This window comes from Rhineura floridana, chromosome 10, assembly GCF_030035675.1.
Source record: "Rhineura floridana isolate rRhiFlo1 chromosome 10, rRhiFlo1.hap2, whole genome shotgun sequence".
Classification (NCBI taxonomy): domain Eukaryota; kingdom Metazoa; phylum Chordata; class Lepidosauria; order Squamata; family Rhineuridae; genus Rhineura; species Rhineura floridana.
In genome coordinates, this window is record NC_084489.1 from 44,027,437 (window position 1) to 44,052,041 (window position 24,605).

The 24,605-nt window shown below is 39.7% G+C and overlaps 1 protein-coding gene across 5 annotated transcripts in view; it reads right to left on the reverse strand.

The window, feature by feature from the left end:
- The window catches only part of LOC133364875 (histone deacetylase 9-like), a 498,851-nt gene that overhangs the window by 440,939 nt on the left and 33,307 nt on the right, over positions 1 to 24,605 (reverse strand). For all 5 annotated transcript variants that reach the window (XM_061585819.1, XM_061585812.1, XM_061585818.1 and 2 more), the window contains exon 2: positions 4,523 to 4,651. In XM_061585819.1, the coding sequence (XP_061441803.1) occupies positions 4,523 to 4,568 (46 nt within the window). In that variant the 5' untranslated portion in view covers positions 4,569 to 4,651. The remainder of the gene's footprint in view (positions 1 to 4,522; positions 4,652 to 24,605) is intronic.

The window sequence follows — 24,605 nt, forward strand, 5'->3', positions numbered from 1 at the left end:
TCAATAATGTATTTATGTTCATACTTTTAAATATGGTGCAAGTTGCACGCAGACCTTTGTATAATAATAACAACAACAACAACAACAACAAATCATTCTCATTCTCATTTCCTGTTTTAGCTTTCCACATTTCTGCAGCAATTTGAGATTTTTAAAGAAAATCCGCATGAGAATTCATCAGCATTTTAGTGTAAAATTCTCCTTTGGTTTGCAGTTTTAACCATGCAAACATTTCTATAAGCAATTCTTCCCAAGATAATGCATTTTTGTATTTTATTTTCACTAATATACTCATTTTTATGCACATTTTCTCCTAATATATGCATTTTGTAAACCTGGAGAACAGCATCACAAATTCAGAGACGTGAATTCCAAAGGATAGCTGTGTTTTCATTTGCATGTTGATTCAGAAAGTGCTGATTTGGTAGATTCACTTTTAAATGCGAACTGAATCGAATTTCATCCCCCATCCCTACTGAGGTCAAAGTCACACAACACTAGGCTCACAGCAACATGAAGGCCAACCCAATGTGTAGGAATCTTATGCAAGCTGTTATGCAGACCTGTTACTGCGCTCACATTTCAAAGAGCTACTCCTTTTTTTTGGTTGGGGGGGGGAGGAGACCTCACTGAGGTTTAAGAAAGTTGACTGCATTGGTGTAGGGAAAAAATTGGGAAGACCCATATCAGAACCTCACTCTGCTACCATAGTACCTCAAGTGACATCAGAAAAGTCAATTACTTTCCCTGTGCTGGAGATCCCCAGGGTTTTACAAAGATGATCACACCAAATGCTTTAGTGAGCTCAGATGCTGCAGTAACGAGGGTCCTGTAAGTATAAACAATATAAGTTCATCCTTTTCTCAGCCTCTTGACAGTCTCTAAGATGCCAACCTTTTATTACCCCTGAAAGAAACATTCCCCCTGAACTCGTAGGTGCATCTTTTTATAGTTGCTTTCCAGGGTGTTCCTCACTGCTGGAACTCTGAATGCTCACTCTCTACAAGCAAAGATATGCATGCTTCGTTAAAATTCTGAACCGAGTAAGGTCTGTTAGCCTTCATTCCTTAAAAAAAAAAAAAAAATCAAGCTATGTAGCTGCAGGTGGAATTAATGGAAGTCAAAGCACATTAAAGGTAAAGGTGTCCCCGCACTTATAGTGTGAGTCGTTTCCAACTCTTAGGGTGACGTCTTGCGACGTTTACTAGGCAGACCGTATATATGGGGTGGGATTGCCAGTTCCTTCCCCGGCCTTTCTTTACCCCCCAGCATATGCTGGGTACTCATTTTACCGACCATGGATGGATGGAAGGCTGAGTGGACCTCGACCCCTTTTACTGGAGATTCGACTTCCTCCTTCCGTTGGAATCGAACTCCGGCCATGAGCAGAGCTTCGGCTGCGTTACCGCCGCTTACCACTCTGCGCCACGGAGGATCACATTGGCACACAGATAAAGCCTGCATTTTCCAAAAACAGGCAACCAGCATGCACCCTCAGCCATGCTTCCGCATACCAGTTGCTGGAAATTGTAGAAGGGAAGAGTGCTCTTGTGCTGCTTGCAGGCTTCATATAGGCACCTGGTTGGCCTCTGTGAGAACAGGATGCTGGACTAGATGGGCTACTGGTCTGATCCATCCAGCAGGACTCTTTTTATGTGCTTAGTTTAAAAGAACATGTTCATAATCAGAAGCTTCCTTGCTCACTCCTGTGGGCGTGTCTGATGCCACATAAAAAGTTTAGAAGAGGGGGCACTGTTGGTCTTTGGATATGCATACTAAGGGTGCTCACATGCACCACTTCAAGCAGCAATGGCAGTATTGAACAAGGCACATCTCAAACTACTTCTTATTGTCAGGGTTTAGAGTAGGTGTAGCCACTCTGGTGCCCTCCTGAAGGTTTCATACTGCCATCCTATAGCCATCAGTACATTAGAGACATGCTAACATGCTTCTTTGCCCTTTCCTGCTGAGTGCAGCCAATTGGAGTGAAAGAAGGTGAGTCAGCCACTGATCTTTTCAGTAGCTAACACTCTCCTCTTTCAAGCTTATTGACTCCTAGGGACATCTGTTGTTGTGGGAGAAGGCATTAACGAGGATCTCATTCTCAACCCGGTAGCAAAAGAGAGGGAGGAGCATGGCTGTGACTATCATGAAGGGACCCTGAACTTCTGAATTTGCCACTACACTGCTGGATAGATGTGTTTACAGACATACAAAACAACCTTCTAAAGCAAAGGTTACCAAATTTCCTCCCGCCCATGGACCACTTGAAAATTGCTGGTGGTCTTGGCGGACCACGTAATGATTTTTCTGCCTGCTGCAGCAACTGTAATGTGCTGTGCAAGATGCTGTATGGTTTTGTACTGTATCTTTTATTAGTCTTTATTAACATGTTTTGATTGCTTCTCTGGGTTCTTATCTTTGCATTCCATGGAATAAGAAATATTTATATGAAACAAAAGCAATAAAAATACAATAAAATCAATATGAATGTTTAATGCAGACATGCCATGGACCACTTGAATGAAGCTCATGGACCACTGGTGGTCCACGGGACACAGTTTGGGAACCCCTGTTCTAAACAGTAATGTAGGATTTGATCATGTGCAAGGTCCTATAACAAGAAACAGATGCAGTTGTCTCTCACACTCACACACTCTTACTCACTCACTACACACTCTCTGTCTTTCTTTTTCTTGACCCCAGGCTAAAAATAAAGAAGTGAGATGGTCTTGGTTTCCTTAAGGAAAGAACAGCCTAATTCTCAGGTTTGGAAATGCAACTGAAATTTAACATTGTGAAATTGCAGCTAATTATGTGATATTTGTGATATTTAACAACACCTACGTAAATTCATAAACAAAACTAACAAGTGCAAGGCTCCTCAGGAACTTAGTTTTTTTAAGAAAGTAAGCTAGAATCACAAACATTCAGGCTTTTTATTTCAGTCAGTCCCAGATCACATGAACCACTATGTATGCTTTTAATACTTCTCATCTGTTTTGTAACTATAGTGAATTGCCCCTCTCTCCCAAATTTACTGCAGGAGAATAGTGTGGAGGTCAATACGCAAAGTGTGGAACTCTGATCATTCTTTTCCTAAACATAATTATATAAGCAATTGCAGCGCAATGTGCTTGGCAAGAAGATTACCTTGGCAAGCCTCAGCTACAGAACATTCCTAAATTAAACAAACAAGGGTAAAGAAAAAACTTCAATTACATTTCTCTTGCTATTTGTTCTTAAAGTGATTTTAAAATATTATGTTTCCTTTACCGATTTCTAGAATCTAATTGTTTGCCTAAACAGGCAAGCCTTTATCAACACCACATTACTAAAACATGCATACATTTAAACATCAATGAGGAGCCTGTAGACCAACAGTGGCTGCAGGGCCACAGGTTCCCCACTCCTGCATTAAAGGATTACACTGTTTGCCCCAACTGACAAGCAGCCAAATTGTTGACCTTTGTTTTTATTGTATTTTTAATGTTTTTTTAACGTGTTGTAAACCACTTTGATATTTTTAACAAAAGAGCAGTATACAAATACTTTTATAAATAAATAAATATAAATATTCTATACAAGTAAATAAAATGTGCGTTCTGCAAATAAAAATACATTCCTGGATATTGGTGGAAATCTCCATTTCCCCAAATGAGGACTGCTAAGGCTGTGATGGGGGAAATCCCATAGATGAGTGTGTTTTCCCACATTTTCTAACTTCCACACACCTCCCTTCCACACACCCATCTGAGGATGCTTCAAGCTTGTCAAATACAAGAAGAACGGCAATAGACAAATGTTTCTTAAGCCTTGGCTTAGTCAGTGCTGTAGCGTTGGATGATGTTAGGAAGAAGACCTCCATGTCCTGAGTTTCAAGTTAAAGTGATAAGTACTTTCAGACTTCTGTTCTTTTTTAATCACAGTGTGTACCAAATTTCAGCTTTCAGAAGGTTTTGGAATTTTAATACCTAATCAGTAAGCATGTCACAGAGGCCTAAGCATCTATGATATTATAATGCTTATTTCCATATAAATAAATAGTAACTTGCCATGAGGGTTCACATGCTCACAGAAATCAAGCAACATTTCCAGTACTATTCCCAATTAAACATATGGATTGGTTAATCCACTTGTCCCTCTCTGCATCTACTGATAAACAGGCCACAAGAAAATTATACAGAACAGAAAAATCAGATTAACATGAGATGTGAAACTTTGGCTATCCAAACACACACAATGATTGTACTTTGTATGTTTGTTAGGTTTTATTACTACTGTTGAGATTTTAATGTGTTAATGTATTTGTATGTTTTTATTTTGTACGTCGCCCAGAGTGGCTGGACAACCAGCCAGATGGGCGACTAATAAATCTAATAAATAAATAAATAAATACTCATTCATCTGAACTGAGACCCAAATTCTATCCTGATTATCTTGTCCCTTCCTTCCTCTTTGTTAACAAGGCACAAATATTGATCCTACGCATCAGCAGGAGGTTAAACAAAGACAGACTGACCTGGTTGGGTTGTGGAACTCATTGTCGCTGATGGGGAGATGAACATTTGATGCAAAGAGAGCAAATCTCAGCCACTGTACTTGGGATTTCAATGAGCTCAATACGTTGATGCAAATCTGTGATTTCAACCTATTAATGAAGGGGAAAGGTAATTTAAAAGATATTATCCACATCTATAATATACCTACAAGAGCTAACTATATTGTGGAATAAGACAAAATAAATGTCATGACCCCTGTATCCAGTAGATAGTCTTACCCCTTATATACCCAGTCGATCACTGCACTCTGCAGGTGAGGGCCTTCTGCAGGTACCATCTTATCAAGAGGTCCATTCTGCACAACATAGGAAGTGGACCTTTAGTGTTGTGGCACCTACCCTTTGGAATTCCCTCCCCTTAAATATCAGACAAGTACCATCTCTGTTATCTTTTCGGTACCTGCTGAAAATATCTACTCTTTTGACAAGCCTTTTAAGTAGAGACCTTATCCCAGTCTGCATCTATGTTGGAATTGCTTCTATGATGTTCTTAAAGGTTTTTTTTTTTAAAAAAAATTTTAAGATGTTTTAAAAGATGATTTTAAAAATGTTTTGTTTTAATACATTTTAAAGTCTATTTTTTAAGATGTTTTAGAGTGTTTTTAGTGTTTTTGTTTGCTTCCCTGGGCTCCTTCTGGGAGGAAGGGCAGGATATAAATTTAATAAATAACAATAACAATAAAAAATAGTGATCTGGACACAGAGTTGGAGGCTGCAAGGGCACCAGATAGAGAGAGATAAAAGACAGAGAAACCATTGCACCTGGAGCTCTTGGACAGGAACTCCCAGATGAACCCAGACCACTAGTGCCTATAGGACCAGAGCCTTGACCCTCATGAACACCTTCCCCTGAGCCTGAAGAACCAGATGCCTCCCACCACACATCACCAGTCCGGTGGTGCAAGGAATGCACCAGGAAGAAGGTTATGGAATGCAGAGGGATGCGTGTCTTCAGGCCACAGGATTGGCCCTTTAAGACTCTGAAATTCTCTACAAGGGGATGAAGCCTGGAAGAGGTAGTCTAGAGACAAAGACTCAAAAGGCCTCAGTCTGCTCCCAACCCTTGTTGGAGCAGGTTGCTCACTGGGAACTATCCATGGTCTCAAGTAGCCTTGCCTCAACATGAGCCCTGATCCACCAATTCCAATGCACAAATGTAGCATTACAAGCAGTCCCACAGACTTCAGAACTGGACAAAGTGCAGTGATAATTGTAATCCAATCCTTCGGACATGAGAAAACTAAGATTGCAAAACTGCGGGGTAAAAATTGGAACACTGGTGTTGGTGGGCAGGGTGAAGAGATTTACAAAGAACCTATACATATTTAATCGTCCTCTCACATGGATGAATGCAATATGGAGTCAAAATTTGGCCCAGAGGATTAGAAACAAAATGAGAGCTACTAGGATAAAATAAAATGTAATGTGAACTCTTCCAACACAAGGTAAATTAAATGTTCATGAAATACATCATGATAACCGTCTGCTTGAATGTCTGTGAACCTGCCTCAGATTTGAAAACTCTGGCTCTAATAGATTTTATTATAGAAATTATCTCTGCTTAGAATAATTCCTATACATCCAAAAATTCAGCTTCATTCTTTACAGAATATATGCAAACTGTTGGAAGTGGGGCAACAGCAACTCCTGTTTGTTCTTTTGTTTGTATTCCAGAAGGAAGATAGAGTTAGGGTCCTCCAGCTGGCTAGGCTTGCATACCTTTACCTGTGCTCTTCTCTAGTTAACTTCCTTCTGTTGTAAACTGATACGCTCAGGGAAGTTGTCCCACCCCTCCTTCCTTTGTCTTCTTTGACTGTCCGAGGAGAGAAGAGGCCTCTTTGTTTTTGCTCTCTCTCCTGAGCCATGAGGGCAATACCCAAGTCTGGGCATTGTGCCTCCAACTTAGTTAGTTAGTTAGAACTAGGTATGCCTTTCCTATCTACTATGTATTTCTGTAAATAAAGTAGCTTTTTTATTTTACTAAGTCTTAAGTCTCAGTGATCTAAATGCAGGGTAAAAGCCTGCTACTCAGGTAAATACACACACTGGCACTGCTGAGTATCTCTGCATATATATATTTCCGTAACACAAACAAATCTTTTATCAATTCTTTTTGCTGTTTACTATACATTTTGTGAAATTACAACTAGAAATATGCCAAAAGAAAGGTATCATACTTGAAATTGTCCATTTTATACTGTGGAGAACTTTTTTAAAAATCCAAGATAGAGGCATATCAAATTCCATTGAAATTGAACGAGAATAATATTGTTATAGTTATTTTGAAGACTCTGTTCTTCCACATTTAACAGATTTTACACATGCATCCCAACTGACCTCACTGTTGGAACATCTTTACTTCCTGAAAGCTTAGAATGTGCATATCTTGAAGGGTAGAATGTTGAAATAGAAATTAGTTTAGCAGTTGTCACATAGAAGTTGATCAAGAACACCCTTTTAACTCATTTATAATCCCAGAAAACATACTAGACTCTGAGAATTAAAACCAGGGCCTTCAAACAGGCAGCAGTATATGGGGAATAAGCACTAAGCTTAGGACCTAAACAAATTTCTAAAAACAAAGATGAATTCTTCTTCTCCATTTGTTCACAATGAAAATAAAACCCAATAATTTTTTTATTTATTTATTTAACAAAATGTATATACTGCTTGACTGGGAAAAAAACTCTAAGCAGTTTACAAAAAACATTAAAATTACCAATAAAACATTTTAAAATGTGGTAAAACAATTAAAAACAGCAACAGACTAAAAAGATTAAAATGCTTGCTGAACATAATGTATAATATATGCTAACAACAAACACATTACTTCATATTTTCACACTTTAAAGGAACATTCTCTTCCCTTTTTAAATTCTGATTTAAACATAACTTAGAGCCCAATTCCAACCATGTCTACCCAGAAATAAGTGTACTGAATTCAGTGGGGCTAAACACTCCAGTAAGTGGTGTTAGGATTGCAACCTTTGTTAACTTGCTTGGAAAGAAGAAAAAAACACTTTCCAGGTCATTTTCTTTATAGCAAATTTATTTTATTTTAGCAAATTTAGCAAATTCTTAGCAAATTTATTTTATTTAAGTTGCTGACCAACTGAGAAATTGCAAAGAACTCTGCAAGCATGACTGCCCCTTTCCTACAATTTCCCTCTTCCCGAGTTTTTAAAATAAACCCCTGCTTTTGTAAAAGGGAGGTGATCAACCAGTAGTATGTTGGGCATGATAGACACAAAAGAAGACTTACAAGGCTGAACTGAATCTGGACTATGGTTGCCATATTCTAGTTCCACAAATCTAGGGAGGCTAATTTGCATATCATGCAAATATTTGCTAATTATGCAAATTAAGCACATTAAAGGATTGTCCAGTTGCTTTGCTTTTGTGCCTAATAATTGTTACCAAAAACTGGGGGAGGATGTGAGGAATTAAAAAAAACTTACATTTTCAGCCTTAAATGCCTAGACTCTGGTCTCCAACACTACGGAGCATTTATTTATTAAGAGCTATATCTTGCCCTTCCACTGTTAAAAGCAGAGCTCAGGGCAGCTTACAAACATAATAAAACAATAAAAATACACAATCAATGTAAAAACATAATAAAAACACAAAATAGAAACAAACATAAACCAAGTCAATGCAGCAGTATAAAACTTCAGCATGAAAAAAAAGCCAGCAAAGCATCAGTTAAAAGCAATATTGTGACTGAGAGGTTACCTATACCAACAATTAGGAAATGTGAAATGAACACACCACTACAAATTGTAACACAGATAGAAATCAAGATTTCAATATTATCAGTTCAGTCAATCATCTTATCTAATAAGAGTAGTGTCTGATTGTGTGAGAAGTGTCTTTAGTACACTTATTCTCACATACCAGATCAGTGAGAGGGGAAACACATTCTTCTATGATAAAGGCTGGAACTTGAGGAAGACTTGAGTGCTGGAACCTCTTTTAAAAAACGCAGTGAATTATAGAGACCTGACAAGCTGTGCTAGCATTAGATAGAGCAGCTGTTCCATTCCTATTGGTCTTAAGGCAGGGGAAAGTTACACCTCCCACTACATTGAATATATCTCTGTGTCTGTATGTATATATGTACATGTGTGTATATATGTATACACACATACATACACACATATTCATCCTTGGGGAGGAAATGAAGTAGGGTGATCTTCGGTGGGGAGATGCCTGCCAGTCATTTTGAAGAAGAATACATATTAAAAATACTTTTTAGCCTTTTCTGAATTGCTGATCAGAGGCTCTGCCAGGCAGCAGGGTGAGCAAGGCTGCATTCCAATGCAACTTTACTTGGAAGTAAGCACCAATTAACAAGGTGGGGGCAGCACCAAAAAATTCAAAGGCTAATATCACAGCCTTTTCTACAGAGAGGTTTGCTTTAAATACATCTTGTATTTATTCAGGGGAGGGAATGTGTGGTGGATTCATACCCCTTTATTCCATTCTCCATGATGGCAGGCAGACCCTCTCATTGCAGTCACCACTTAAGTCACATACCTGAGACACAGAGGCAATTGAGATGAAGGCTGCTTTTCCTTGCTGACTCAACCAGAAAGTCTTTGGATAAGGTGCAGAGCTGCATGTGTTGATCAAGAGAGCATGTGCAGTTTTCTAAACTGCCTAGATTCTGCACATGCACAGACAGGCAGACTAAAATTCTCAATTTTCCCAGGGCAGCTGTGGTGTCCCTCATTGGCCAAGAACAATGGAAGGTGGGAGTAGGCTGATTTCTCACAAAATGACTGGGCAGAAAACTGCCTCCACGTTTTGTCTTGTATGTCTGCATCCACAAGGGCTAGAGACTTGCTTTTTTTTCTTACAAAAAATGAAAGCTGGGAATCTGGGTCACCTAATGGGCTAAGAGGGCACTGGGTAGCATGGCCAGAAACCAGGTAAGACCTGGCTAACTAGGCAATATGGCAACCCTAATCTGGACAACTCTCATACTTACTAGCAGGAAGTTATTTTCAGATAAGACAAGCCCCACAAGATTTTTGCCCTGTCTAGTATGTCCTCTCTTCCACCACTTGCCCCCTTCTCCTTTCCAAACCTAAGATTGTTGGGAAGATGGAAGACTGGCAGGGAAAGCTGGCTAGCAGCTGAAGCCTGGAACGAACCACCTTTGAAGCCAGACCAAACCTCAAAGGGCAAGGCTTTTTGAATGGAGGGAGACACATGTCCCCTTTAGAAGTTCACCCAGTCACAAGCCATTATCAGTCTTCCTCTGCAATTCGCAGTCACAAGGGGAGCATGCTGGGTGCATTTTGAGGGAATGCCACATTTTGTGGGGGGTGATACATAGGCCTAATAGACATAGCAGACCATTTGAACTGAGAGCTCACCCTCAAATGTTCCTTATAGTCTTCTGTTATTGGTAGGGTTTTTTGGCATGCCAATCAATGTGAAAAATTATTTCTTCAGTTAGGAAGTTTTAAAAACTGCTCTATGCTTTGTGAACAAATGATGCGCAGATGGGAAGCAGTACAGTTACGTCTGCTGGTCTTGCAAATTACCTCAACACATTCATTTTAACCGATGTGCATGCAAAGCGTGTGCATGTAGGCTCTCTGTGCAATTAGGTATCCTGCAAAATGCAGAATACCAGATTGTACATATACAGCCTATGCTCATACAAGCTGTATGGTCACAGCAATACAGAACACAAGAAGCTGCCTTATGGCGAGTTCATCTAGGTCAGCACTGCTCCATCTAGCTCAGTATTGTCTGCACTGACAGACAGCAGCTCTCCGGGATTTCAGGCGAGGGTCTTTCCCAGCCCTACCTAGAAATGCCAGGGACTGAATCCGGAAACATCTACATGAGCTCTACCACAGAACCGCAACCTGTCCCCTAATATCGCCACAGGCTCTGTGAGGAAATTAAGATGAATACATGGGGGAAGGAGTGGGGGATCAAATCAGACAGGCACAATCCGCTCACACTCCACACATTGGTTGTGCCCAAACTGTCATGTGACTAGGGCTTAAGTCATCACTTGATTTCAGAAAAGTCTGTTCTTTTCCCCTGTAGTCATTTTTCCCCCAATGTCAAAATTCATATTATAAACTTGCAAGCAGCAACCTCTCTCTTATGCTTATGAGACTATGTAAAGCACAGTGTACATTTGTGGTAATGCATCATCAATTTATTAACCTTTTGTTTAAAAAAATGACTAATAAAAACTCAGAACAGGATGGCATACAAGCAATGCAGACAGCTTCTCAGTCAGGCTGTAAACGTCTATCTGTAATGTCCCACTTCAGATTTCAGGTGGGGGCTCACATGACTGGATACTCCTTTATATGAAATAAAGTCCTTCGCCAAAGAGGACTGGCATCTAAGGGGAAAGCCTGACAAGGCAGTTTTCTCTGAGAAAGTCTACAGATACACATCCCATCACAGTCCCTAGTGGCATTTTGACCATAGAGATGACCAAGCAATGCCAGAGCAATCTGCAACCATAGAAAATCATGGTTAATTATGGCTTTCTAGTTCTGTAGGGTGTTCAGATAGCAGCCTGGTTTGCATGTCCCACTAAGCCAAACTATGGCTTAGCACAAACCTGTACATTCCTGGTACATTCTCCCCAGGTTTTTTTCCGCTATGCTGCTTGCCTTAGTAAATAATCCAAACCCAGACTTGTGGTTTAGCTCTCTCCAGACTAACCACAAACTGTAACCAAGGTTTGCTCTTGGTTTGCAGCTCATGGCTAGTCTGAAGAGAGCTAAATGATGAGCTTAAATCAGCACAGTGCAACAGAAGAGCAACTGGGGAGGAGCAAAGCAGCCATGATCTCCACCCCAGAAGCTTGTACAATCATGTAAAGCCATGGTTTGGCTTAGCATGACATGCTAATCAAGATTGTCTGTCACTATAGTCCTTTTCCCCCCAGCCTCTATGTCTTCTCTACATGGAGTGAATTATTTTGTTTGGAGGCGTTCAGTGATGTGAGCTGCCACCAATTTTCTCAAAAGGTACAGCCTAGCCCTAGACAGACAAATCACAATGAGAACTAATTGTATCATTTCTCTGCTATGGTTTAGTTTACTGCTAAAGGCAATCATAAAGACATCACCAAATGGTCAATACAGGAATCAAATAGACTGTATAAGTGGTAGCAGAAGATGGAGAAGTTCCATACTTTCTGCGAAAACAAGACCAAGAGCAGACTGCGGTACAGATCATGAACTGGTAATATCGAAAATCAGAGAAAACCTAAAGAAGAACAACAAAACAATCATAAGGGAAAAATACAATTTAAATAACATCCCAGAAGAATATAAAGATCAAATAAGGAACAGATTCAAGGCGTTAAGCTTAGTTGATAGAGAACCAAAAGAACTACAGATTGAAGTCAGAGACCTTATCAGGGAAGAATACAAGAAAACAATAACTCTAGTTAAAAAGAAAGACCTCAATGGATGACTGACAAAATGCTTAAAGAGAGAAGGAAAGCAAAAGCAAAAGAAGATAGAAACAAGGTTAGAACACTAAATGCAATAATACAGCAACTAGTACATAGGGACAAAGAGAACTACTACAATAATTATTGTACAGAAATAGAAAAGGATAATTACAAAAGTGGATCAAGAGCCCTATTCCAAAAGATTAGAGAAATTAAAGGGAAATTTAAACCAAGAGTAGGGATGTTGAATAATCAACAGGGGAACACACTGACCGACGGAGATAAAATAAAGGTGGAAGCAATACACTGAAGAACTCTATAAAAGAGATGCAACAACGACATATTCATTCACAAAGGAACAATATTATGAAGAACCAGAAATTTTAGAATGTGAAGTGGAAGCTGTTCTTAAAATACTTGGAAGAAACAAATCACCAGGAACAGATGGCATACCAACAGAGTTGCTACAAGCTACTGAGACTGAATCTGTCCAAATTTTGACAAACATTTGTCAACAAATATGGAAAACAAAGCAATGGCCCATAGACTGGAAGTGTTCACTATATATCCCAATTACAAAGAAAGGGGATCCCAGGGAATGCAGTAATTATCAAACTATTGCCTTAATATCCCATGCAAGTAAAGTAATGCTCAAGATTCTACAACAAAGGCTCCTACCATATATGTAGCGAGAAATGCCAGATGTCCAAACTGGATTTAGAAAGGGAAGAGGTACCAGAGATCATAACGCAAATATGCATTGGATAATGGAACGGACCAAGGAATTTCAGAAGAAAATCACTGTGTGCTTTATAGTTTACAGCAAAGCTTTTTGTAGATCATGAAAAACTATGGAAAGCTTTAAAAGAAATGGGGGTGCCACAGCATCTGATTGTCTTGATCCGCAACCTATACTCTGGACAAGAGGCTACAGTAAGGACAGAATATGGAGAAACCGGTTGGTTCCCAATCAGAAAGGGTGTGAGACAAGGGTGTATTTTATTGCCCTATTTGTTTAATCTATATGCAGAACATTTCATACGGAAAGCGGGATTGGACCAAGATGAAGGAGGTGTGAAAATTGGAGGGAGAAATATTAATAATTTAAGATATGCAGATGATACCATACTACTAGCAGAAACCAGTAATTATTTGAAATGAATGCTGATGAAAGTTAAAGAGGAAAGCACAAAAGCAGGACTACAGCTGAAGATTTATGTAACTTTAAAGTTGACAGTGAGGACATTGAACTTGTCAAGGATTATCAATACCTTGGCACAGTCATTAACCAAAATGGAGAAAATAGTCAAGAAATGAGAAGAAGGCTAGGACTGGGAAGGGGAGCTATGAGAGAACTAGAAAAGATCCTCAAATGCAAAGATGTATCACTGAACACTAAAGTCAAGCTCATTCAGACCATGGTATTCCTGATCTCTATGTATGGATGTGAAAGTTGGATAGTGAAAAAAGTAGATAAGAGAAATAACAACTCATTTGAAAATATGGTGTTGGAGGAGAGCTTTGCGGATACCATGGACAGCAAAAAAGACAAATAATTGGGTGTTGGAACAAATTAAACCAGAACCATCACTAGAAGCTAAAATGATGAAACTGAGGTTATCATACTTTGGACACATAATAAGACATTATTAAGTAGAAAATACAATATGCTGGGGAAAACAGAAGGGAGTAGAAAAAGAGGAAGACCAAACATGATTCCATAAAAGAAGCCACAGACCTGAACTGACAAGATCTGAACAGGATGGTTTATAACAGATGCTATTGGAGGTCGCTGATTCATAGGGTCACCAAAAGTCATAATTAACTTGAAGGGGCCTAACAACAACAAAGGCAATCATGATGCTGGCTTTGGGAGAGGAGGAAAGGGAACTAAAACTGTGCTTCAGTTTGATGAACAGCCTTCATTTTGCAGCCAAATATGATGATGATATCCAGAGTGTGGCTTACAATGCAGATTGATAATCCTGGCAAATTAGCTTCCAAATAGAGGTTGACAAAACCAAATCAATGTTCAACCATGAACAGGAGACAAAAGAAGTAACTTCTGATGAAACGGATTCTAATCTATAAAAGCTTATGCTGTCATAAATTTGTTAAGTCTTTAAAAGGGGCCAGAAGACTGTCTCTTTGTTATTGTTACAACAGACTTAACAAGTCAACCCCCCCTGGAAAGAAATAACAATTGATCGAAATAATGGAAAAGAGGTAAATTAATTTCTATACTAAGGCAGAGGATATCATGCAAAGAGACAAATGTAATTGGCAACAGTTTTATTTCAGATGCTGTACAGGATTGAAAGAAATACAAATGTCATAATTGTTACAAGTATAATTGTGTGTTCATTTTGTGATCTTTTACCCTTTCTCTTAGCAAACACTAAAGCACAAAAATGTTAATCTTTATCTGCAGGGCCGGTTCTAAAGGGCGACCAGGTTGGGCACTGGCCCGACAGCCCCTGGAGCTACAGGGGGCCCCTCAGCCACCCCTCCGCTCCCCTTCCATGATCTGTGCCCCCCACATCCCCTCACGTCTCCCCACTTACCTGTCTGCTGTCTTTTACCATTGCCCTTAACAAAGATGGCGCCCGCAGTTTCTCTAAGGTACTGAAGCCCCTGCCGCCTTCTTAGTTGATGGCAGATATGCACACGCGTAGCACGCATGTGTGCCATCAACAAAGATGGCGGCGGAGGCTTCATCCCCTTAGGGAAAGTGTGGCCGCCATCTTCGTTAAGGGCAACGGTAAAAGATAGCAGACAGGTAGGTGGGGGGGCTGTGCGCGTGCACGAATGCAAACACGAACGCGCAGACATGCCAGGGCCCAGGGCAAGCTGATGCCCAAGGGCCCCGGCATTTCTGGAGCGAACCCTGTTTATCTGAACACACACAGACCCATCTTCCTGCTGCTCTGCTAATCAGTGGGGTTTTTGCGACCTATTAGGCAGTGAGCCAGAAGCAGCCCAGGGGACACAGATTGCAATTTATGACAAGAGATGGGGAAAAGGCATGTTTCTTTGAGACTATGCATACTGACCGGATAATGTGCATACTGCCTGCAGAATGTACAAAATGCAGTTGAGCTATGCACATTCCTCAATCCCCATTGGCCATTATTCATAACGACTGGAGAATATATGAAATTCAGGCAATGTGCACATATCACCTGAATTTTGTACATTCTCCAGTCAATATACATAACCTCCAACAGGCCTGAGGGAATGTGCATATATTTCCCAAGGCCTGTTGAACATTTTGTATATTGACTGGAGAACGTACAAAATTCAAGCAATATATGCACATTCCCTAATGACTGCTTGCGATTACGCATAATGACCAGGAAATGTACACAATTCCCTCTTCATGGAAGGTTAACGTGCACATTCTCCATGATGTCTGATGAATGTGTGCAATGGCTGGTTATTATATACTTACTCAACTTACATTTCCATTAATATATATGCAAAGATAGAAAAGAAAAATAAGGTACAGATATTATATATGGGAAAATGGTATATTTAAAAAACTTATTTGAAAAGAAAGCATTTATAATAACGAAAATTATAGGGAGGAATATTGACTTCAAGTTTTCTATTCCAAAAATTTAAAAATAAAGCCCATCTTTCTTGTCTTCTTGTGGGTTATTCTTGGCTCTTGATTCATATATCATGTTGATTAACAATGCAATTTCCCATATTTTTGTTATCCATTCAATTCTAAATTATTTTTATTTTTCCAGTATTGGCCAGTATGTAGCCTTGCACCATTTAAGAGGCTAATAAAAAGCAGAATATCAACCTCTTTCACTTCTGTTTGTATTATACATAGATGAGTTGATTTAGGATTTCTTGATAAATTATATCCTGTAATCTCTTGTATTACATCCAATACTTTGTTGCAAAAATGTTTTATTTTAGCACATGCCCAAATGATGCATATAAAGTCTGCTTTGCAACCTGAACAGCCTATGCACAATTATCACACTTCACAAAGCACATTCATACACACTAGTAATATGAACCCTGTGCAACTGAGAGTTGTAGTGTGTGTGTGTGTGTGTGTGTGTGTGTATTAGAAGTAATGTGAGTTTAACCATTAATGTGCAAAACAACAGTTCACTGTGCATGTTCATCATACCTCATGGAAAATATGCACATAATGCATATATTGAAATATTTTTGTACATTGTCAGGGCAATATGTATGATCTCCAACAGGCATATTTTGACTACATTTTGTACATTGGTTGAGCAGTGTGAAGATTTGCTGATCAATATATACACTCCAGTAAGCATGCCCTTTGTTTTTAACTCAAATTCAGAAGTGGGCAACCCAGCATGCAACCTTCTAAATTTATAGAACTTTTGGTGTTCCCTTCCACCAATGCACATTGCCCAAGGCCTATTGGAGATTATGCAGTGGGAAATGTGCACAATCCCCTTTGTAGACAGATTATGCGCACATTCTCCATGGGATGCAGTAAATGCACACAATGGCTGGTTATTATGCACATTAACTACCAAACTTACATACCCCAACAGGTTATGTTATACAGACACACATATACAGCAGATGCAGAAGCAAGCACACTAGCACTACATTTCACTTTTCCTGCTTTTCCTTTTACAGAAACATGTCTAAAATTATCTATTGCTGAGCACACAAACAAGATATAGCCAAACGCAGCTATCTGAAGTAAGGACTGTGTATTACAACACACACACATAAATCTGTCACCCTTAATGTGATTAACATATGGATTTCATTTCTCATTTTGACACCTCGAGTTGGATTTTTCCCCACTGCCTCTGTTTTTAATACTAATTAGCACATAATATTTTGACCATTTACAACATTTCTCATTAGAGGGTAGTATAATATTTTACAACATTAATGCAGGTTAATGTCCATGCCAGAAATTGAATATTTTGAGAGAAGGGGAAACAATGTAGGTGGCAAATGTGGTACTCGAGCTCAGAAGTCAGAGTTCTGCTCAATAGCTATTAACAGCTGCGAGACACTTCAGCATAGGCTCCTCCTTTGCAGGCCCCAGTTTGTCCCTTCCACCAACAGCTACAATTGGCAAGTGCATTATTTAACATAGGAACAAAAATAGTGTTGGGCATATAAGTGATAACAGGATGTCTCATGATCCTCAGTTAGAAATAGCAATTCTCATGTGCTATCTGTCTGTAGATTACCCCTTCTGGACACAGTTCTGCATGTGTGGAAGGAGGCCAAAGAGGGATAAGCCTTGTATCTGTACTCAAGTGTTCCTGCATCCCAAAGCTCATCAACAATGATGGCTTCCTGCTTGTTATTGAAACCCTTGCTATAGCAATTCAGAGTAACACAGAGATAGGGGGCATCCAAGCTGGAAGCTCGGAGCACAAAATAAATCTTTTTGCAGATGAAGTACTCCTAATGCTTAGTCATCCCCACAGGGCAATTCACGTTATTCATGACACCCTTAAAAAGTTACAAATTGCAGCTGAGCTAGAAATCAATTGTTCCAAATCAAAGATGCTCTGCTTCCACATCACTGAACAAGACAGGGAACACCTTGCAAAGCTCTCAGGTTTTCACTTATGCCCTGGAGATCTTTGATACCTGGAGGACATCATAACAAGGGATCCTGCCCAACTCTGACGCTGCAATTATTGCAGAATAACTAAAGCCATAATTGAAGACTTGAATAGGTGGAAACACCTGGGATTGTTATGGCTGAGCAGGATAGCCGCTGTTAAAATGGCTATCCTGCCCAAATTTCTATTTCTCTTTCAGGTGCTCCCCATTGCAATCAACAAGCAATGGTTTCAAAGATGGCAAAAAAAAAAAATTAGGGAAATTTATCACTGATGGCAAGCGCAACAGGATAAGTTCCTTGGCATTTTTTAGACCCAGAAGCAAGGGAAGCCTCGGTGTCCCCAAGTTAGGGAATTATTATGACTCATTTCAGCTCAAACAACTGCTCCATATTATTCGTAATACTAAAGATATAAAGTGGATAGCAATGGAGACAGAAAAATCTTCCCCTGCAATTCGGGCATTGCCCTTCTTAACAGTGTCATGATCGAACCTCAGACAAATAGAAAATCCATTTCTTCAAACAACCCTCCTAGTCGGGAACGATAGGAGAATGTTTTAGTTCTCTCACTCTCTCGTCTCACCCCTTCTCTAGACTTACCAGAATTCAGAAATACTGATAAATATGCCCAGTACAAGGGGTGGGAAGAGAAAGACTTATATAGAATGCGGGACCTATTTGTGAGAGGTCAGCCTATAATGGAAATGATGCTGTGAGACCAACTGGGGAATCATTCAACTGGTTCCACCTTGTCCAAGTATGCTCATCAGCCTACAAACTTAACAGAAACAAAAAGGCCACTGCTCCCTTACTATATACGAACATCTTTGGTCCCGCCCAGATCTTAACCTGAAAGGGATGGCAGCACTCCTTTATTGATCATTAATCGATGCTATCATGGGAGACGCCAATGGTTTGAGAATGAAATGGGAAGATGAACTTGGAACAGAGATAGATAACCAGCAATGGCAGCAAATATGGTCAAAACCATCTCTTAAAACACCCTCAGCTAAGATCCAAGAGACAACTTTAAAGTGTTCCTACAGTAAGCACTGGACCCCCTTAAAACTATTTCATATCAACTCAACCCTCTCACCACTCTGTTGGAGAGGCTGTGACACAGTAGGTTCATGCTACCATATGTGGTGGGATTGCGCACCAATCAGAAGATTCTGGTCAATGGTATTTAGCACAATCTCTGACATGACTGGTCAGTTAATGATTCATACACCGACATTTGCCCTGTTGGTGGTGATGGTTCTGCTCTTGGCAGCCACTCGCATGGAAATTACTTTTCAGTGGAAAAAAGCCAAGAATCTCACCATGAAACAGTGGTTGGATAGAGTATGGGACATAGCTCTTTCTGAAAAATTAATGCACCACAGCCGTGCTGTCAGAGACCCATCATGCAGAGATAAATCTGATGACACATGGCACCCCTTTTTGGCATATGTCAATAAAACTTTACCTACTGTCTCCCCGTCCACTTCTCATGTCTCTTTGTGGTGCAGTTATATATTCAAGTCTGAGAACTAGACTTCTGTGACTAATGAGTAATGCAAGACAAAGGATGCATCATTCATGACTAGCTAATTGCTCAGGAGGGTAAAATATAAATCTCCTAATATTTTGTAAACTAGGTAATTGTATTCTGTGACCTTGCTTCTGTTTGTTCATTTTTATTTAAAAGATTTAATAGAATTTTTTTTTTTAAAAATGATGGCTTCCTGCAAGACTAAATTTGCGCACCCCATAGGCTTATGAGACTGAAGATATTAGCTGACGGCATTCAAGATTTATTCCAATGTGTAGTTAGAGACATTTTGTGCACTGTCAAAAAATTGTGCAATGTGAAATAAGGTTTTGTGCAGTTGATCATATGGGATTTAATAAGGAGCTAGGTAGTTTCTAAAAAAGAAATAGACAAGAAAAGATAAAAAGAAATTGAAAATGAAGAGAAATACCTTTCAAAGTACCTTTCAAAATCTTCATAACCTTATTCTACTAATCAGTGCTTTTCTGGGAAAAAATAAGGTGCAGGTACTCATATCCAGATAAAATTATTGTGGGTGCCAGCACAAAATGGCTGGCATGGACAGCAAAAAAAGAGGTGCCAGTACTCCATACTGGTAAATACTGTCCTCAAAAAAGCCCTGCTAATAGGATATTATGGGACTACTTACTTGACTAGTTTGGGGGCTGGCAGTGTACTGGCTGCTTGTGCAGTAGGGAAAAAAAACTTAGAATAAACCCTGGCAGAGTTGATCTCCTATTCCAACAAGCTCTTATGGGGGCTTAATGGCCTTGGCAGGTTATTGACCGCTGCTGCTATGTGATTCTCTGGGGATTTCTCTTACTCTTACTTATTGCACTTGTGCTTTTGTTGACTGTAGTTTCTGGTTTAATTTTTTATTTACTGTACCCTGCCCTTGGATTGCATTGTGAGAAGGGCAAGTTTTAAAAGTCTTTAATAAAATCAATAAATACCTGCACAAAAGTTGCATGGGAGGCCTCTGTTCTAAATGGCAGCTTATAATTTAAAATAAGTAAATAACTGCTTAATTAACACAAAATTTCTGCTTGTAAAAGAAAGCCTGCCAATGTATCATATAATCTCTGGATTGGGGCCAGAATATTAACTGAGCTAAACATTCATTTTCATTCTCAGTTAGCTATTGTACAAACTATTGTTTGTACACAAGTTCCATAGGGTGATATCCCATGTTAATCATACTCAGAGTAGACCCACTGAAAGGTCAAATACAAGTAATACTGGGTATCACCTTCAGAGTGGAACATCTTCTTTTGAAGAGGGACATATTCAAGACAAGGAAGAAATAGCAACTTTTTATCATGCACTGTTAACCTTTAACTAACTGTACTTTAGCTGGCAAATTCAGGAGGTATGTGTTTTTAACTAAATAATCTTGTCTGTAGGTCTTATTTATAGATAATTCAACCTGTCAAGAATTATGGATGTAAAGGAGAAAAGAGCAGGCTGCTTTTTTAAAAAAGAAATCCCTCAAACTTTTATCCAAGTTATGTGAAAAGCTGATACTGCTCTGGCAGACATCAAAGATTTACATTCCATTCTTCTGCATGCAGTGTTGATTTATTTTTTAAAAAGGAAACGATTATCACCCTCAACCAGACTGTTCTCCCATGTGCAATCTGTAAGATCTTTGTCCCAGTAGAGAGACAAACGATCTGAATTTATCACCTGATAATTCACAGGAGCATGTTGCATAAGGTAGTTACATCCCACACAGTCTTTAACCCACCTCCTATGGAAGGAGACAGTAGGACTGGTGAACAGCTGGCAAAGGGGGCTTTCACAAGAGACAGAACACACATTTTTCTTACTAAACCTGGAGAGAGGGAGCTAAGGGTAGTTTGACAGAGAGGGGCCAACTTTACCATCAGACAGATTGAGGCAGCTGTCTCCAGTGGCAGATGCCAGGGAGTAGCAACAGTTCTCCCCAAATCCCCCAGAGCCAGTGGTTCTGCCCCCCCAACCTAGCCTGATGTCCTCAGGAATGCTGGAGGATGTTGACACATCACCAGTCCCATTCTATGGAATACTCTTCCAGGAGCAATTCAACAGGCACCCGGGCAGTGGTGGCTGGTGGCTTCATGTCAGTGGGGCAGTGGAATCCACTCTGGGTTTTAGTCCGAACACTTTGGGCAGGTCCTTGAAAGTTCAGACTAAAAGTTCAGACTCCGCTGACATGGAGCTATCAGCCACCACTGCACCTTGGCAACTTTCAGGCATCTTTTTCCCAAGAAAAACTGCCTCTTCCAAATCACCAATGGCAACTTCCCTCCTGGGATGAATTGCAGAGGTAGGCCATTTTGGCAGGGACTGTAGCACTGATGCAGTGAACTTCACTCCCTGCACATCATGGTCCCAGCCCTGATCCCCTCCCCAAGCCAAGTAAAAACAAGACACATTCAATTCATCCCTTTTAATTTAGCACTTTAAAACAATTCTCTGCTTCTCGCCGAAGCGTGAGCATTCTCCTGAAAGGCTTACATTTCTTTCAGTTTTCTTTCCTTCTATGTTACAAGCCATTTTTGCTTGTGCTGCAGTGTACTTTGATTACTTCTTGCTGCGTTAGCAGCATGCTGCCTTTCCCATATGTTTGTCGAGCATTTATCTTGCTGTGTCCTGGTTTTGTCCATTCAGCCTGTTATTTGCAGATGAACGGAAGAGTACAAATCAACAGAACTGATGCTGCTGACACTGTGCATGTTGATTAGGTTTCACTTAATGTATTATCACATGTATCGCAAGTCACCAGTATTGGCTTGTATGTGTTCAGTTACAAACACACGCCAAAATCTTTATGGCTACCCTTTCCAGGATGAAATTTTGGACTTCATCCAGATTCACTGCTATATCCAACCAGAAAATTCCCCTTCAGTTCCAGCTTATCGTTCAAGGACTCAGCAAATATTCTAAAAATACATTATGTGGTGTTCCCCAGTAAAAGAAAAATATTCTCCTTGACTACTCCATTTCACTGCACCACGTCTGACGACAACATTGCTATCATAAGCTGTATTGACTATCGCATTTGGCCGTTTGCAACTTTAATACTGTTGATATAGTCTAATAGCAAAGTTGTTATTGGCCAAACATAATGTAAGTTACGAGGCCAAAAACTCAGCCTGTACAACTTGTAACTTAGCAATGTTTAACAGAGGTTCCCAGTCATGTTTAGCAATCCACCTTGTTTGATTTCCCACTTGGGAGGGCAAAAAATGGAGTGTGGGGACTGTAGCATTTGGCACACCACGGAGATTTGGAACACGATTTGGAACATCAGTATGCCAATGGCTCCCAACTCTCTCTCTCCTTTCCATCACACCCCCAAAAAGACATAGAGGTTCTGAACCTGCTCCTGAGATCACTGATAGATGTGATATGGGCTAACAAGCTGAGATTTAACCCACAGAACACTGAAGTGACTTTAGCTACTGGGAATGGAACAGGGGTGAAATCTGCAGTACACTGGAAGCATTATCTTAGGAGAATTAGGTTTACCATTTGGGTGTGACCCCAGGCTATGGACTCCCTGGCCTAGGAGATCTGGCTAACCACCTTAATGGTATTTTAGACATTCAGGAATTTAGCTTCTTCTTTTCCTGGCATGCTTATAGCATGACCAATTACTGCTGCTAATTACTGCGTTTATTTAAATCCCCTGACTTTCTGTAAATCTGTTTTACCTGCAGCTTTTTTGGTATATATATATTTTAAAAAAAACTATATTATGGGATTTTTAAAATTGTTATTAAGCATCTCGAGAGTCTCAGTGAAGGGATGGAAAGGTGATACATAAACATTTGAAATAAATAAAAATACACAGTTGGTGGGCGTTTGGCTTGGCGGATCTTGAATTGCGCACACCTGCAATAAATTCTATTGCTTTCATGCGAGTCACAAAACTGCCCAAGCTTTCAACCTCTGATTATTATTTATTATTATCGTCCTCATCATCATTGTTTCATTGTTCCTTGGATAAGAGCCGCTGGAGTTGAGAAACTGCAAGAAGATAATTGAAGAGGCAGTAAAAAATTTAAAAAGTCACAGTACAAAACATTTCTGTTGTCCTGAGCACAACACTACAGAGAGTACAACACTACAGAGAGTAAAAGAAATGGATTGCTCTCAACTCAAATGTCAAACTGTAGCTCTTAAGGAAAACTAGAATTCCAGCTGACACACATGTGGAATAGAACACAGAAAGCTGTCTTATACAGACCATTTGGCTCAATGTTTTCTACACTGATTGGCAGCAGCTCTCAAGGATTTCAGACAGGGGATTTTCCCAGCCCTACATGAAGATGTCAGGGATTGAACCTGGGACCTTTTGCATGTAAAGGTTATCTATCACTGAGCTATGGCCCTCCACAAAAAAATGCATTCAACTTAGGGATGGCAGTCTTCCCTTTCTAGAGGCCTATCTCTAGCCTAAATCAAAGTAAGATCTTTATTTAGTGAAAATAACCAAAAAATCTGAAATGCAAAACTGTCACTTCAACATTAATTGCTAGAACTATGTCATTCAGATGCAGTTGTCTAGTAAGTTAACATGTCACAAAAAGACAGCATTGTCATTCTAAATTTCCTACAATTCTTACTTGAACAAGAGAAGTTACTGGAAATAACAGTTTGGCCCACATGGCGCACTGTGTGATTGACAGGAGTAGAGAACTAGAACCATTTTGTTCATGTCTCTGTGTACATTCTCACTGTTCCGAGAAAATTTCAGAGTCGACACTGGGCCCTGATGTTTTCCTTCAACACTGTAGTAGCCAGTTAAAATAGTATATACTTTTAGTCACTTTTCCAGCTATAACATTTACAGCCAATTCCGATTTTGAAAATGGCAGGGTTTTGGCTTGTACTAAATGAAGCCTGTTAATGGTAGTTTTTCCCCTGGCAAAGCTGAAATTCCATATTAGGTTTTTACATTCATGGAACTGTAAAGAAAATTATTTGCATTTCTGTATTTCAGCTAGGAAGCACAGATTGCAGGATTAATGGGTTAATCACACTAGCTACACAAAGGCAGAAGCATTTTGGTATTAAAACACCAGAACCAGCAGCCCCACATCACTCCAGACCCCAGTTCCACAAGGGGTTCATCTGTGTCCATTCAACTATGTTCTGCAGGCCATATGGAACCATCAGTTCCATGAAGTCAGGAGAGCCTTGTTCCAACTTCATCTATTAATAAGGACTTGTCTTGCAAACTGAGTTAGCTCAGGATCTCACTATGGCCCAGTTCAGACGCAAATGAGCCACACTTTAAAGCTCTGTTACTGGTTAGCAAAAAACAGCAACAGGGTTTATCTTTGGTCCATGCTCAGCAAAACATGGTTTCTTCAAAGCATGATTTGTTAAAAAGCTAGGATATCAAACCTGTTACATCCAAAGCAGGCAAATAGCTGTGATGCATTCAATGATGTATTTTTTTCCAAATCAGATC